The sequence below is a fragment of the Caloenas nicobarica genome, chromosome 9 (assembly GCF_036013445.1).
Source record: "Caloenas nicobarica isolate bCalNic1 chromosome 9, bCalNic1.hap1, whole genome shotgun sequence".
Taxonomy (NCBI): Eukaryota; Metazoa; Chordata; class Aves; order Columbiformes; family Columbidae; genus Caloenas; species Caloenas nicobarica.
This window is the reverse complement of record NC_088253.1, coordinates 17,550,337-17,567,580: the sequence shown is the minus strand read 5'-3', so window position 1 is coordinate 17,567,580 and position 17,244 is coordinate 17,550,337. Positions and strand designations below refer to the sequence as shown.

The 17,244-nt window shown below is 46.7% G+C and overlaps 1 protein-coding gene across 1 annotated transcript; it reads left to right on the top strand.

Moving 5' to 3' along the window:
- The first annotated feature begins 882 nt into the window (after window positions 1–882).
- Window positions 883–11,231, top strand: LOC135992241 (purine nucleoside phosphorylase-like). The gene is made up of 6 exons (XM_065641264.1): window positions 883–905; window positions 4,156–4,325; window positions 4,628–4,731; window positions 6,099–6,274; window positions 9,911–10,101; window positions 11,014–11,231. The coding sequence occupies exons 1-6, from the start codon at window positions 883–885 to the stop codon at window positions 11,229–11,231; spliced, it is 882 nt and encodes a 293-aa protein (XP_065497336.1).
- Window positions 11,232–17,244: the final 6,013 nt, after the last annotated feature.

The following is a 17,244-nucleotide window of genomic DNA, read 5'->3' as shown; positions in this document are numbered from 1 at the left end:
TTGATTGTCGTAAAAACATCTATGGCTCTGTAAAATGGGGTTCACATCAGTTGTTGGGATGAGACACTGTTGCAAGGACATGGCAAGGTTGGCGTAAGCTTCATTTTCATATTGAACAAAGCTAAAAATCAGAGGGGCAGATGGTGGGACCCCTGATTTTTTTTTTTTTATACTTTTCCTTATATCTTCCATAATGTGATCAGCTGAACAGAGGCTTAGCATATCTGCAGGCGGTATTTCATTTTGAGATGGGTGAGACAATTAAATGTGAGCAAAAAAAACCAGGGGGAAGCTAATGGGGCCTCACCGCTGTTTCCCATGAAAGAATGGCAAGAGAATGATGTGAGAGATGGGAACATCTCGTTGCCTGTTGCAGTAGTAGGTGGCGCAGGTCACCCTGCGGAGTCTGCACGCACCCAGTGAGCTCGTGCCACGTCCCAGGGGCTTGAATTGCAAACGAGCAGGTGACCCCAGCTGCTGGTTTGTTCCCAGTTGATGCACGAGCGTGCACATCTCTGCAGATCCGTTGTCAGCCGCTCCTCTCTGGGCGGCTGCTGAAAAGTTGTGTGCGCGCGTGTGAACGTTCTAGGCTCCATCCGCATTATGAAGCATGCGTGTGGACTTTCTGCAGAGCTCTAGAACATATGTGTCATGTGGGTGAGGCCAGAACAGCAGATGTCCTGAACATGCCCCTCCTACTCGGGGATTAGAGATGCACAGGGGAGAAGCATAGAGAAGCCAGGACACACCTCCCTGACTCACTGCCAGAGACAGCAGCAGCTCCTGCAGGTTCACTGGGCCTCCGCTCTTTGGTCAATTAAAACCCTCCAGCTCCATTTCCAGCAACCATCCCCTTCTGTGGGTTAAGCAGAGAGGAGGAGGATGGCCTATGCTGAGGAAGACAGGTAAGGTTCTGTGAAATAGGGGATGCACAGACATCCAAGCTGGAAGGGGCTGGTGAAATTGCATCGCTTTTCCTCTTTTTTTTTTCCTACTGGATGCTTAATAATGTCGAACAAGGGCTGCTCAGAAGTAAATATCTTATTACTGAAGAGGAATCTGGCCATCTGCCTCTGTCAGGTGCTGGTATTATGAAATATGGCAAGGAGCAGGTGACCTTGGGAGAGGTTATGGGCCAGAAAAGGCAAATTTTACGGTTTGGAGAGGCATACGCTGCCAATACATATGGTGGCGTGCCCCTCTCTGAAATGTAATGTTTTATCTGTTTATTGGGATACGTCTGCTTTATATGTGGACTTTGATTTCGACCAACCTAGAAGCACAATGAAGGTGGGGATTTTTTTCATGCCATAAAAGATCTGTCACCGGTGACAGTCCTGTGTTTTGCAACAGATGTGTTTCGCCAGTGGATGACAGCAACCACAATAAAGGGGCTTGTGTTTTCAGCTGATCCTGTGATTTAATCCAAAGTGACGCTACCGAGCACTATTATTAGGTGTGCTTTGTTGGAGATGGAGTAGCTATAGGGGGCCTTGCACTACGTGTATTAATTCAGGCTGTCAAAAAGCTTGCACAGACCTCAGGCTCACGCAGTTCCAGGCTAAATGTTGCATTTGGTGACCCATGGGTCAAGCCTCCCCTCAGCTCCCACTGAGCAGATATCTTCTTTGCATTCAGAAATTCTGTGCCTGCCGGTCCCCTTTGCTGGAAGATTTCTGAAAACTAAACATTGCAAGCAGGGCACTGCAGATTAATTTTGGCATCTTTATGCTCTTGGCCCCAGGGACAGCTCTGGTGTGTCCGAAGCCCTTGGGGTGGAGAGGGGTCTGCAAGGCCCCTCTGTACCTGCTGAAACTCCATTCGGTATTTTAATGTCTTCTGTTTAGAAGGAAAAAAATGCCCTCAAACTCAGCACAGCTGAGTCAGCAGACATTGAATGGAATTCATCCCACACTCCTAAAATTTTGGGAGATATAGGAGTAATATCCATTCTTTATTGTTATTTTGCAAGAATATGCACCTTTTAAAAAAAACACTGGACAAAAAAAGGGGAGGATTAATGGTTACGAGGAAGAGCAGATCTTGGTGACCTCATTCTTTTCTCATTACTGCCACAGGTACGTCAAAAGCTTAGGTATTACATTTAAATTCTCTTAGTTCCCTCTAATTTCTAAACGAGGATTATAGTTATTCATCAGAGAAATTGGGGAGAATCATTCGTTAATGTATGTAAAGCACTTCTAAAGCTTTTCTCTGAAAGCAAGGGATAATATAGTCAAGTGCAGGCTTCATTAATGTAGCTTCCATAGCTTTTTTTTTATTTCAGGAGCTCTTGGTACACAAGGAAAATGCAAAAATATGCTATGGTAAATAAACTTTCTCATTTCTAGACTTTTTCTTTGAAAAGTATTTCAGCTAAGCATGACTCTTCATTTTAATTTGTGCATATGGAAGTTATTTCTCCACATTCATCACAAGTTTGACATAGTGAGGTATTTTTGACATTGCAGTTTGTAACTAGGGACATAATCTGGATGTATCAGATGTTGGATGGTACATACAGCAGGAGCTGGACAGCAAGGAGATGAAGAAGCTCACAGAAGATACCTGTGCAATAACTACCGATCTTGTCAATATAAAGAAACGACATGGAATTGAGATTTTTGAGTTTATGATCTTCCAGTTAGAAGAACCAGTTTTACGCTGACAGCCAAATTGTCTTCGTCAATGGTCTGAGACCTCCTGGAGTGTAGAGCACCACTCTGGAAGCTTTACTGTGTGTCCCCTAAGGCCACAGACGGCAGAGTCACAACATCACTGAGGTTTGCACCTCTGGAAACAAGAGGCTTGATTTTTTTTTTTTTTTTTAAAAAAGGCAGGCAGTGGCTGCTTATGAGCATCTCCAGTCAATTTTACATCACCTTCAACCTCTCACTATCTGATTCTTTCACACCCTACTAAGCAGATCAGCTTTTCATACAGAGGACCTGCTGCCCCTACCTGTGTTGGTTCACTCCGTGACCTGGTTCTCCACCATATACAGTCACTAATTCTACTCATCAGTGGTAGCGATTGAGTCGCCACCAAGAAATGTTGCCAGTGCCCTTGCTTTTGAAGAGAGTTTCCAATCAACCTTGATATTGACTTTCATAACATACCTGCTTTGTCCTATTGGAAACGGGATTATGGGATTATTCTGCTATTGATTATGTTCTAAAACTTTGATTAGTGCATTTGATGAATACTGGGCTGACAGCCCTAAAAGTTGAAGTCCTCTCTCTTCCCAGGAGACAGATACACAACAGGCAGTGCAATGCCAGCTTCTGTCCCACCTTCTTGCAATGTGCCTCAGTGATGGATAAGTGTTTTTTGCCACGGCATTTGAGCGGTCCTGATCTTAAATGAGATGGTGTAGGCCCCGGAGCCCAAATTCCTATTTTAAATTTGTTTTGATGTAGACTGATGTCCTTGGGCCTCTTGCCTGGGATGAGACTGCAAGTGTGACCCACTGCCCAGCCTGTGGGAGAGGAAGAACAAGATCTCCATGTTTAGCCTCCTGTACTGAAACCACAAGGTATGAAGAGAGTGGATGTTTGAGATGCATTACCAGCCCCAGATGGAAGCACTGGGAGCTGATGGCACTCAAATCTTACGAAGATTGCATTCTCTATTTCTGTAGAAGGTGCTTGTCCCATGTCCCAGTAGTCCACCTGCTGCAGAGGATGGTGTCTACTCCTTCATCAGCACAACGTCTCAGCTGTGCTGTACAAGTGCCCTTGGCCTTTTGTCCTCTTGTATTTTTCCCCATCAGAGGTTGGACATCCTCATGTACACACATATAAGCTGCAATTTCTCCATCTAACGGAACTTTTGCATTCTTTCAGTAACTCAGGAGAGACCAGAGCCCATCATAAGCTGGAGTGGTTATGCCTTATGGCACGTCTGTGATCTAGGTATCATTAGCCAGTTCTCCACTGTAGAATGAAACCAGCAAAGAGGATTCAAATGATTTGCCTATGGCCAGGGATAAAATATGAGATTAAAAGCGAAACATCTTCAATAATAGCAGTGAAGCTCCTATTATTTTAGTTTTAATGAAATTTCTTTTTCTTTACAGCTTTTCAGGACTTTTATCCTTTGAAGCTTGTTCTTTGGGTGGATGGGTAGCCTCACTGACCTCTTCTCCTTTTGCAGAAATAGCTATGAGGTGTACAAGGAAACGGTGGATTGGTTACGTGCTCGTACCATCCAGTGCCCAAAGATTGCCATCATCTGTGGGTCTGGACTGGGAGGCCTGGCTGATGCGCTGGATAACAAGACAGTCTTTCAGTATGAGGACATCCCTCATTTCCCACGGAGCACAGGTTAGCGCAACCCATCCATCAGCAACCTGCAAAAGCCTTACTGAGGGAGAACTCAAGTCAACATGCCCCACTTGGCACTGGTCTCAGTCTCTCAGTGGCGAAATGTTCACAGTAAAAAAAAAAACAAAAAACAAACACCAACCAAAAAAAACCCACCACATTTCTGTGTTGTGGTATTTAACTTTCAGCTCTGGTTTTCACACACTTGGCCCCACTGTAATGCAGAACCGTCAACTGACAAATTCCTCTAAAGTCAAATACCTCGAGACCTGTAATGAGAATGACACTTTATTAATTTCCAGTTGCAGGGCACGCTGGCAGATTGGTGTTTGGGGAGCTGAATGGACAACCCTGTGTGTGTATGCAGGGACGTTTCCACTATTACGAAGGGTTCTCTGTCAGCATGGTGAGTTCTGCTGAATAAAATTGTTCATGTGAGGGAGATATGTTGTAAAAGATGCGAAAGTGACTGCAGGAGGTTACCTCCTGCAATGAACTTACATGGCTCTTGCAAGGAATCTTGTTTAGGGTTTAGATTTCTCTACAAAAAATAGAATTGGGAGTTCAAACTGACGGGTAGTTGGCTTCTGCTAGGTGAAGCTGATGCTGTGCAGCCATACAAAGTGGCTTGTCCTGCTACAGTCACAAGGCAAAATAGTATCTCATACAAGGCAGATTGATTTACATGCTTTAACTCATCTTAATAAAGATTTAAATCAGCCGTCAGGAAACTTTGAGTTATAAGAATAATCTATGTTAATGGTTTTTTGCATTTATAGAGTTTACGGCTCTTTTTTACCTAGAAAAAACTCCCTGGCTAGTGTAACTTGGTATAGTCTACCAGTTAACATACAGAACTATGTGAATATTCAAGTATTACCTAACATGCATGTATATATGTTTATGTTGCAAACACCAATAATATTTGTTATTTACTGGCTGATTGTTTTGGATATTCTTTTTTATTTGGATAGCTTTGAGATTTTAATGGTGGCTGAGGTCAGTTTGCATTTGGATATAAACTGTAATGCTTGGTACCACTCAACTTTTCATAGAAAAAAAATTAATGCACTTGATGCAGAACTAGGTATATCAAAACATGTTGGTCTTTTAAAATTAAATCATTTCTTGAAGTTATATCCATAATTAGCAAATTTTCTGCCTACAGCTTCTTTGGCATTTAGAGGTAGCAGATATTGTCCCAGTTCCTTCCTGACTCCTCAAAATCAAGCCTTTAAAATTTTTTTCCAGTTCCCAGTTGTTCCTTAATTTTGCCTAAGCGGGTCACTGAGGTGAACTAATGTGAATAAAATGAAATGAATAAGAGAGTCTATCTCCTTCTGCAAAATGCATCATTGCTGTAAAAAGCTGGTTTATCAATTACACTCAAAGTCCATGAGCATTAAGTAGTTACTTCAATCAGCACAGTGGTTTGATTTCTGCAAGGCCTTGGCAGTGAGGAAAAATTATCTGCGTATTCTTTTTGTACTGCATTTATTCGACCTTAGTGCAACTGTAGGAAATGTCTGCTTGAATTTTAATGGTATTCATTTTGAGATTAGCTTTTAATATGTTTTAAAAAAAAACACATTAAAATTCTTTCTATTTAAATTAGAGGAATATTTAAAAGTAAATAAAGTTTTGTCTTCTTGTAGCCTCATAGACCCTTCTCTGTGCCATGTAAGCTGTCCACAAATTGTGATACTACAAACGTAGTAGTAGCAGCTGTCTATTACTTGTGATACTCATCACATGTGCCTTTGGTTCTTGCAGATCACCTTTCCCGTCAGGGTCTTCTTTCTCCTGGGTGTGGAGATCTTGATTGTCACCAATGCTGCTGGGGGCCTGAATCCCCACTTCCAAGTGGGGGACCTCATGTTCATTAGAGATCACATCAGCACGTTTGGCTTGGGAGGGCAGAATCCGCTGCGTGGACCAAATGATGAGAGGTAAGAGGCATCACCTGTCCCAGAACCGGGCAGCATAGGCATGCAAGAGCAGAACGATATTTCTGGGGGTTTATTGAAGGATTAATGTTGCTGCCTTAAAGCAGCTGCATGGCAGATTGTTTAGTCTTCCAACACAGCTCCATTACTGGCTTTTGCTCCTGTCCTGATCCATCTCCTGCTATCCAACACTGGAGTTCAGGTGGTGCTGTAGCTGAACAGATCTTTCCTAGTCCCTGGCTGACCCCTCAGCCCCCATGTTACCAATTAATCTTTTCTTCCTCCAGCCTCAGGCTAGGATTGCCATTTGTGCCTGCTGGCAAATACATACTGAGGTCAAGTTTGGATCCAGGTACCCCTGAGGGCAAAGTCAGAGCAGTAGCTGTGTGTGCTGTGCCACCTGCCCTGCCTGCCCCAGCATCCTTCCTTGGCTGGTGCTTACTCTTGCAAGCCTATAAGGAGTTTATGTGCAAACCTCCAGAAGGTTTTGTTTTATAAAAGTAGGCTTCTGATCCTTCTCCTGACATGACCAGACATACCATCTGCTAAAGAGACCAAATGCCATCTCTTCTTGTCAGTCCCTATCTCTGCTGGTTCCTCTTCATTGAGCAATCTGGTGAACTCCTGTGTCTCCAGCCAGCATTTTTCAACAGCTGTTTCTGGTATGATGGAACTGATAGGACAGGGACCAGGCAGTAAGCTGATAGAAGAGCAAAGATAAAACTTCGATCTCCTGATAACCATGTTGTATCCTGGGCTGTCTTTGTTTTAACATCATATATTCACTGAAGGCATCAGTCTGTTGAAGTGGTTGTCTTGGCAGCTTCTCAGAAGACCTCTAGGTCTAAGAGAGTGACCTGCTGCTGGCTGAGCTGGGAAATCGGGTTTTCCGTTTGAGCTGTGTAATGGCACCCTTACCCTCTTGTGCACACAGGGACATGTAGCACAACCTCACCCCTGAAGTGCAGTTGCCATCAGACATAGAGTTGCTTTGAGCAGGAGGTTGGACTAGATGACCTCAAGGTCGGTCCCTTCTAACCTGAATTAATCTATGCTACTGAAACCCAGGGCACCACCAGACTGGTAGGGTGGAAGGCAAACAGTACCAACAAGGTCATAGCACCAAGAGGGAATATTCCAGATGGGCCAGTGTTTACAAAAAGTTCCTTAGTTTTCAAATGGAGCTAAAAAGAGCGGGAGGACACATCAGGTGTCAGGAAAGTCAACACAGAAGCAGTAAAGATCCAGGGCTGTCAGACTTACGGCAGGAAAGAAAGGATGGATTGTGATAAGAAGATAACAGTAACAAGAATTATTTCCTAACCAAGCTGGCAGGAGAGAGGCCAGATGAAAGCCAGGTGTGTGAAGCCAGAGGATGGGCAATGGAGGTGGTAGTTCGTGAGCAAAGAGTGAGTTTAGATAATGAAATGGTTAAATCTGTTGTTGGGCTGGTACTTTCATCTTGAAAAAAGGATGTGTTTGCAGGGCAGGCATCTCGACTGTTCTGGGATCTTTCCAAAAAGAAAGTTCTGGCTGAGAGTAAGGTGGTCTACCTGGCTTCCAGTTATTTCCTTCCTGATGTGACACTAGACCTGGCTCCTGCTTCTGAAAAAGTCTGAAAGGCGCTAGCAACTGCCTCGGGAGAAATAAATGCTGCTCTGCGATTCAAATGGCAAGAGGACAGTACCCATCTGAAGCAGAACATCTTTACATATTCACAGGTGTTGGTGTGAGATAGAGGAAAGAAGGATCAAAAGCACAGAAGCCACATGGAGGAGTGTTTAAAGTTTTCTGGACTTGCGTAATCACTCGGGATCAGGAGGAGAAATGCCAACCAAACAATAACTGCATCTGGACAAGGTTCAAAGGCAGTGTGGCTGTCTCGCTGTCTCCCAAGAGCAGCTTCCCAGGGAAGGCTGCAGTGCTCTGGGTGTCTCTTGTGCTGCTGACCAAGGCATCAACATGGGCAAAAGGTCTTTATGAATCAACTTTCAAAGCATTGCAGAGCTTTAGCTGAGCAAATTCCTCCTAAAATCCAGTCTAGCTCAGCCACCAGGAAGGATTTATCTAAGCACAGCAGAGTAAAACCAAAGGCAATGAAGTGATGTGGAAAGGAAATATACTGTGAGAATCTGAGGACTGAATTTAATAAATTAGAGATTGGCTTATGCATTGCTGGCCATCCTTCAGGAGAGAGAAGCAATTTGCGTGGTGATGAATACTTATTACCTCAGACCAGATGGAAAAGCTTGTTTTTTGTTTATATAACATTTTAGTGTTTATAAATGTTAAATAAGCCACCTACTGCCCTAAACATTCAGCTGGAAGAACATGAAAACAAGCAGGAGTTTTAATAGCCTGGATGAGGGACCTGGTCCACTCCTACTGAACTGAGTTGGTGAATATGGCTGCAGTTTATTTCTTGGATTTTCTCAGCAGCAGCACACCAGTCTTGGCCATCTTCTTCTGCTCTACTTGAATCAATAGTAGGATTTGCTCAGTCAGGAACAGAACTGACCTCTTATCTTAAGATCCAAAGCAAGCAAGAGACCCAGCCTTGAAGCACAGGATGAAGGCTACCTAAAATACGGCCCTGGGGATCCAACATGTGCTAGTCTTCCCATTTTCCTGCAAAGGAGGACACCTGCAATGGGATGCCATTGCCTTAATGTAGACATCTAATACCATCTGATGCTCTGCTGAGTATCCAATACCCATTCTCTGGGGCTGGCAGGTGCAGTATGAGACCTGCAGGATCTGGACAGGCAGCTGAGGGGCACGTAGAACCTGCTGGGGCATCTCAAACTGGCAATTGGATTGCACTTCTGTCCTAGAAGAGTCTCCAAGCTTGTGCTTGGTGCAATTTTTACTGTGCCAGCAACCAAATGCAGAGCTGGATGCTCTTTCCCGAGTTGTATTTTCTGATTAGCAAGCTTTGTTCATCTGCCTTGCCAAGAAAGTCATTCCTTGAGGCCCTTCAAGCTGGTCTAATGTAGAAATGTAACGGAGGAAAGACTCAAATCTCATGGGATTTGTCCAGTGCAGCCAATTCTGTGTTTCTGTTTCAAGCATGTGAGCGTCAACGCGGGGGTGGGATGGCCCTTGCTGCTGTGGTACGGGGCATCTCTGGTCACGAGCCTGGTTTAGTAGCTGCCTGAGTCTTAAATGTTGTGACTGATGCTCCATCAGGCCCTGTGCAAACCCTGTCACTGGAGACAGCTGCTGGGACTTGGCGTCACAGGGAGCCTGTCCACAAACTGTTGTGCAGGAGAAGCAGAGGACAGCAGGTTCTGGGCAATGTTTAAAAGTCACTGTGGGAAGTTATTGGGAAGAGAATCGACCATTAGCGCTCCCTGCAGACAGGGGCCTTGGAAAGACCATTCCTGAAGGTTTGTGTGGCAGGAACACAGCGCCAGACCTTCCGACAGCCATGACCTCTGCATGCTGAGGGTCTCAGGTGATTAGATCTAGCAGGAATGTAACGGTGGCATGATGAGGCTGGGATAAGACAGTCTGCATCTGTGGTAGGTCTGCCCTTAACATTTCCCTTTTCTCCAGAGGATGAGCATCCCTGAACTCTGATGGAGGGAATGTAGTGCTAGCAATATTGCCACAGCTGTGCCCATTGTTGCCTTGCAGGTTTGGAGTGAGGTTTCCCTCCATGTCAGATGCTTATGAACAAGATCTGCTCGGCCTGGCGATGGAGAGCGCACAGGAGCTGGGCTTTCTGAGCCTCGTCCGAGAAGGGGTGTACTGTCTGCTGCCTGGTCCCTGCTACGAAACCATTGCCGAGTGCCGCATGCTGCAGGCGCTGGGAGCAGATGCTGTAGGTAAGCTGGTAGGCTTGGCTGGGCACATGGATTAAACATTTAGTTCTGCTACAGGCTGACTTTTTTTTCAGTCTGCTGGGCCTAGAGGAATGAGCTCTCTGTATTTCTGCTTAGTTCTGCGGTGGCTTTAGCACAACTTCTAGGATGGATCTGCAGAGGGTCTATGTGTTTGTGGCTGCCCAGGACAGGGATCCCAGCACAATGTGTTGTTTATTTCCAAAACTCCCATGCTCAGGTGACTCAACTTCAGCAGGGCCAAATGAGCCCCAATCAGAAATAGTACTTTTCTATCATCTTACTAAATTCTGACACTGTAAGGATTTTCACTGGTCTTCTTCCCTACAAAGCAGCCCTCCATAAGTCTTGATTGTATAGGGATGTTAATTATGGATACCTCCCCAGCTGTATATGAGGAAGGTAAGCATTATCATCCATATCATTCCTCCAGCTTGACTCCTGGGCCATTGAAGCATCTCATGGAGATCCATTCATTAATATCTGCAGATTTGTGTTGTGTGAGGAAATTAGCTCAGCTTCCCACAAAGCCATTTTTCTTTGCAATTTGCGCTTTTTTAGTTGAGGAAGAGAAGAGCCAAATGACACAGGACATCAGTACTTCTCTTAGCAGGGCTGCAAAGCAGTCTGACACGTCTTGTGGGGAGAGAAACATAGCACACACGAATCAAATATGGGAAGTTTATTGTGCTGAGCAGGGTTGTAATTGTGATGCTACAACTATTACAGCCTTATAAGTATCACAGCCTTGAACTATTACATGGCTCAGAAATAGAGAGCTGTGGGGGAATGAGACAATGGCATGTGCTGAAGGTAGGATCAGAGTTTCCAGCCTTGAAGAAATCTTGTTTTGGTGTAAATCCTGACTCATTCTGCTCCTTTCCTCTCTTACTGTAGGCATGAGCACTGTTCCAGAAGTAATTGTAGCCAGGCACTGTGGCCTCAGAGTCCTTGGGATCTCCCTCATCACCAACAAAGTGGTGACCAGCTACAACAGTCAAGAGAAAGCCAACCACGAGGAAGTCCTGCGTGTCTCGGTGGTCCGGGCTGAAGCCCTGCAGAAACTGGTCACGCACCTGCTTGGCAAGCTGGGGGAAAGCACAAACTCTCCCTGACTTCTGACCATTTATCATTCATATCATAATATGTGAACGCTGGCAAGTACTGGGGGAGAGCTGTGGGTGAGACTGTCTCCTCCTGCTCTCCTGATTTGAATAGACCTTTTGATCTTTGTCCCTGTGTTTTTGCTGAGCAGGTGTAGAAGTTTGCTTTGAATATCACCAGGATGATCCCCTAGTTAGCAGCCAGTGACCAAAACAGCTTTCTGGCACTTAAACAGGGTCTGACCTCTGGCAGATTCCCAAACCCATGTGTTGGCAGTGAGCCCCTCAGTACTGTGGGCTCCAGTTCCCCCTCGTTCTGCTGCAGAGTGTTTGGTGTTTCTCACCTGTGGTGCTCCTGTCTCTGCAGCACCTTCAGTCTCTGCTCCCACATCACACTGAGCCCCTGTGCTGCGAGCCGGGTTGAGAGCTGGTTGCCAGGCTTGGTGCCTGCTGAGGGTGCTTTGATAGAACCTGATCTGAAAGTCCACAAAAAGACTGAGTTTTGGATGAGGACCTGGATACATAAAATGGGGCGGACTAAAGATGAGAGCTGTCTAGAACAAGCAACACTGCAGAGCAGGCAGGCTGCAAGTGACTTTACAGCTTTGAAAACCACTGCATCCCCATGCATGGGGTGGTGTTCCCTTACCATCCCCAAAGGTCTCACCAGAAAGCCCTGCTCACTTCTTGGCTCTTCACGACCAGCCATTCACTACAATTCAGCATGTCCCAAACATCCCTTCACACCTCTCCTCTGTTTCCACCCTTGAATCATTATCACCCTGTTTTACAGGGAGTGAAAGTGCGGCTCAGGTACAAGACATGACTTGTGCACAGTGTGAAAGTGGCCAAGCTCTAAAGAGGATCCAGGCCCAGCTCTGCCTGGTTTTATTCATTTTGTCTCTGGGTGTCTCGGACATCAGCAGCTTGAACCACTTGCACTGGAGTCTTGTTGCCTTTTGGTGTCCCATGACAGAGATATCACAGTATGGCCCAGTGTTTCACCCCAGCTTTGCTGCAGTTGCAGCAGCAGATGTAGGAGCACCAATGGTTTAAGTTCAGAGATATGAAATTACTGTGGAAATCATTTTGGAACAGGTATATTTTTCTGACTTTTGTGGTCCTCTTACATGAAGAAATTGAGCCTGACAGTGAGTAAAAGACAAACAGGAGAGGCCACCATGCTTGCTTCTACCAGCGTGCTGATGGTCTATCAAGGAAGTGTGACTGTTCATCAGGATGGTGCATTATTCATTGTTCCCCAAAGGTCAAGCTGAGCTGCATATGCAGCTGGATGTGAAACAGTGGCTGTAATTATGAGGTAACCTTTTCCCTTCATTTATCTTGGAGTTCTCTATAAAGCCCATCACTGTCATAGCTAAATGTTTTCAGTTAACACAGTGCTCTGAACTCTAGACACCCAACTGGTCATGGAGAGCTCCCAAACTGCCTTCCTAAATTTAGCCGATCAGTTGTTTATCATCGATGTTTGCCTTCCACTGCAGCCTTCAGCCTTCTGTGACATTTCTTCAGCTCTGGGTGCAAAAGGACATTGTGGCCTGGTGATTTTTTTTTTTTTTTTTTTCCCCAGATGGGTATTTGCTTGAAGCTACAATTACTGGTGTCAACTGCTGTATTAATGGTGCAAATGTTGCCACCAGGAGGAACAGAGTTGTGCTATTCATGTTTTCCATGAAATGGTTAGCACTTCAGACACAGGGGAGATCTTGGGCTGGACACATCATCCCTCTTCTTCTGGGCAGGGTCATCTGTGGTCAGTCCTGACAAATACCTGCCCAGTCCAGTCTTGCAGGTTTCTGGAGGAGGAGGATTTGTTGCCTGCACTTTAATGGCCAAGTCACTTGTTCAGCAGCTCCTGGCACTTGGAGGAGCCCTGTGAGACAGCAGGCCTTTCCATTTGGTGGCTCTGACTGTTGAGATGGTCTCAGGCACCAGCTCTTGTGCTGACATGCAAAGGCAGAGAGACTCCAGCTCCTCCTTCCACAAGGCTGCTGCCTTTTCAGGTCCAGCAGGAGCGAAGTGCTTGTCAGTGTTGGCAGCAGAAGCAGTGAAATGGGAAAAGTGGCAGATGTGCAGATCAAGAAGGAACCACTTCTACCTGCTCCCTTTTCAGATTTGTTCCAGTATGGGCTTGTTACAGGGCAGAGAGAGAGCAGATAATTTCCCCTGCCTAGAAAATGGTGCTTAACATTCATCTAATTAATAGCTGGTAAATACAAAGTCTCTCAAGTGTGAGTAAAGACAGCTGTGCAGCTAGCTGTAACTACAGAGCAGCCAGGGGAGCTAAAGCTGGGATTTCAGTGGACTCAGAGTCTGGCTGGGCTGCAGCGTGGAGGGAAGCATCCCCAAAACCCACCAACAGGATGGTACTTCTCAAACCAGGCTGGGGATGACGACGAGGATCTTGGCACCTGCTTTCAGTAGGTGGGTCTGCTCCTCTCTCACTTGTACCAGAGGCAGAGCATGAAAACCAGGCTGTGCACTTGTATCTGAATACACCTTAAATACAACTTAAAATTTAATCTGAATATCACCATGAAACTAAATCTTGAGGAAATCATGTCTGTTTATAAAGGAATATTTTCTAAATAGCATTTGAGCCCTGTAGCATCCCAATTTTTGACCCTGTAAATGATGACAAGGAAGATGCCCTGATGACCTTGGAAGGGATCTTGTTCATGCTTTGGGGAAAAGAGGGGAAATACAGTTAACGAGTGGGTTCATCTGGTTTTGGAGAGTCTTTTATTATTATTATTTTATTTTACTGCTGATGAGTTTCAAAAAACTGAATTACAATGGTGCAAGCGGAGGAAGATATGTAGGGAAGAAACTGGGAGGAAATAAAACCTGCTGTGATCCTGGAAAAAAAAGTAGTTTTGTCTGCTTGGCCAATGCCATGGGTTAGAGGGGAAGGAGTCATGTAGCTGTACCCCTGCATCCAACTCTGGGCTGGAGAACAGCCCTGGGGACCAGAGCACCAGGACTCAAAGCTCGGGATAATCAGGACCAGAATTTGACCAGGACTTTGCACAGGTATTTCTCACTGATCCTGCTGGACTGGGGAACTCTCAGATGAAAAAATACCAAGAATGAAAGGACTTCAACTAACTTCTGAGCAGCTGAAAGCTGTGATGGGCTGTGGGGGTATTGGAGTGGCAAGTCCTCTGTACCAGAGGCAGGACATGGTTTCCTTGATGCTGCTCACAGGACATTCTGTGGGACATGGCACTGTCACTGAATCCTGTGCCTTTTATTTTGTGGTCTTGGTGCTTTCTGGCAATGTCTGTGGCAAACTTACCAGATCATGGACTTCTGCTGCTTCCAGTCCTCTGGGGAAGACGGAGGTGTTGTGTCAATGCCCTCATGTGTGATTCACATAAAAGCCTGATGTTAAGAGGATACAACCTGACACAACCCTTGGCTGGACCATACTCTGAGTTTTTAAGCTGTTATCTGAGAAACGACCCTGCAACCAAGTCCCAGACAAATCTCATTGTCTGCTCTATCCCATTTGTTTTACAAGGCTTGGTCTCCCAGACTCCCTTTTATATGAGATTTGCCATTTGCACTCTTTTCTACATAAAAGTAAATGGAAAAACCTTTTTTAAAAAATGCACTGTCTCAGCAGCTCAACATATGCTTTGCCTTCAAGTTATCAAAATTCCCTTAGACCTTTCTCTTTACTGAAAACCTGCAGTTGAATTAAAGGAGTTTTGCTATGGTGTGTGGGTCTTTTTTTTTTTTTCCCAAATGCTTTAGGCCTTCCCTGCAAGCATTTCATATGCTGGAAAGAATTAAACTCTTCCCTGCCATGCTGAATATGCGGAGCAAGGAGGAGAGATGCAGGTCACGGCAGTTGGCTGATCTTACTTCATTACTGAATTAAAGCCTGATTCTGTAAGCAGCGTGATGGTCTGTTGTTTCCAAAATCTCATGGCACTTTCAGAGATGAGTTGGTTTAAGAGCCAGAACATGGGTGAAGGCTGGAGGGGGCCATCCAGCCTTTTCTGCTGCAGAGGGACTGTCCTCTCCTGCCATGTCCGAAGCCTGGACACCCATGCTGGGAAACAGCTTTAAACCGAAGGACAACCACCACTTGCCTTCCTTGAGCAATGCTTCACAGCCTGCTCTCTAAAACTCTCTTTCTCAATCTTAGCAAATCCTTTCCTAAGTCATGAGCCCTTCTTGCCCCCCGGGTGCTTTGCAGAGGAGACATTTCCCCAGGGACAGCAGGGAGTGGGTTCAGGGCATTGCTGGAGCCCAGATTTCACTCCCAGGTGCCAACTTGGAGAAACCTTGTGTCTTCATCAGCGGAGAGATGCGTGTCCTGGAGCAGGGGGGCAGTGCCGGGCTGTTGTCCCAGAGCCACCCCGCTGTGGGCTGGGGCTCTGCTCCCCATGGAGTGGATGCTGGACCACTGCTGGGGCTTCAATGCTCCCCTGTGCCCATTCTCTCCCCAGGCCAGGTACGTGTGGGGACACATCTCTAAACCCAGCCCTGGGTAGGGGGGTAGTGAGTGTCCACTCTCAGCCCCCAGGAAGACTTTGCTCTGGAGGGAGGGGGCTGGAAAACCAATGGGCTCTGCTGAGGAAAGTTGTGCTCCGATAAAGGGAAAAGGAAGTTTTTTAGGACTCGCTTCCATGCCAAACCCCAGAAAATGTGAACTGAGTACCTGGGACACTGTTCAGTGTCTCCACGTGTGCTTGTAGGCTGCGTTGTGCAGCAGTGAGGTGGAGGCTGTCCCGCTGCACTGGGTGCCAGCCTGGCTACCCCATGGGACAGTGGCACAGCATCTACCTTCCCACGGCCTGAGTCTGGCACCCTGCCCTGCCCCAGCTCCCCATGGTATTAAAGCCAAGCTTGGGGACATCTCCCAGTCCCCAAGCTTCCTCCCCAAAATGGGCTGTGGGCTCTGTGATTTGGGATAAGCACCTTGCACCCCCTTTTCTCCCAGCCAAGAGACAAAAAACACAAGGCACTGGCACCCAGCAGGATGGGCAATCCCCCCGATAACTCCCCGCAGCTGCCTGCCACCAACTATGTCCCTGCTCTGCACACATCTAAACTTTCCTGCCTTCTTCTCATCTTTAATTAAGCACTTCTATCAGCCGAGCCTTCTCACTGGATCTGAATTATATTTTTTTTTCCCCGTAGCCATGGCAATGCTTCCCCTGGGCAAGCTGCGCTCAAGCCAGTGATAAACCCCATGTGTGGCTGTTTGTTTGGGCCTGGAAATTTCCCTGCTGTTTGGGAAAACTTGGGAAAAGAAAATCCCCTGACAAGCCAGTGAGCAGCAAGGAGAGCTGGGGTGAAAAGCATCACTGTTTGGGGTGAGCGTCACTCCCATCCCTCGGAGGAGACCCCTCCAGCATGGATGGCAAAGCCTTTATCTGAGGTTTCCTTATCTTTTCCTCCAAAAGACGGGCACAGTGTCCAAGTTTCATGTCCTCACCCAGCCATGGATTGTGGGTTGATGGTCCTGCTGTGGACACCGCATGGTCCCTCGGTGGTGGTGGCGCTGGGGCTGCTTCTGTCCTGCTCCTCCCGCTGGGATCAGTAAATCATGAGCCATGAAGCTGCTGTCAGAAGCCCAGTGAGGCAGAAGGGCAGGGACAAGGTGCACAGATGCTGTGACACAGGGCAAGGACGTGGTGACGGGGCAGGGCAGGGCTGGGTGGCACAGGAAAGGATGGAGGGACTTGGGGAAGGGATGGAGTGACAGGCAGGAGGAGGTGGCAGGCCAGGGCAGAGTGACAAGGCAGGGCTAAGGGTCAGAACAGGGGTAGGTGACATAGGGCAGGGGTAGGTGACAAGGCACGGGACAGGGGTAGGTGACAAGTGGCACAGACTGCCCCCCACGGTGCCCAGCACAGATCCTGCCGGCCCCGGTGTGCCCGTGTCCCGGTGTGCTGGTGTCCGGGTGTCCCGGTGTCCCAGTCCCCCACTGCAGTGCCGGTGTCCCTGTCACCTCCCCAGTGCCTCGGTGTCCCTGTCACCTCCCCCT

What these genes read in the sequence shown, in the direction of transcription:
- LOC135992241 (XM_065641264.1), top strand. Translation starts at nt 883, where the DNA reads ATGGCCTATGCTGAGGAAGACAG. An exon ending in GCCTATGCTGAGGAAGACAG is followed by an intron (nt 906 to 4,155) that starts GTAAGGTTCTGT and finishes CTCCTTTTGCAG; the next exon opens with AAATAGCTATGAGGTGTACA. An exon ending in GCTGGGAGCAGATGCTGTAG is followed by an intron (nt 10,102 to 11,013) that starts GTAAGCTGGTAG and finishes CTCTTACTGTAG; the next exon opens with GCATGAGCACTGTTCCAGAA.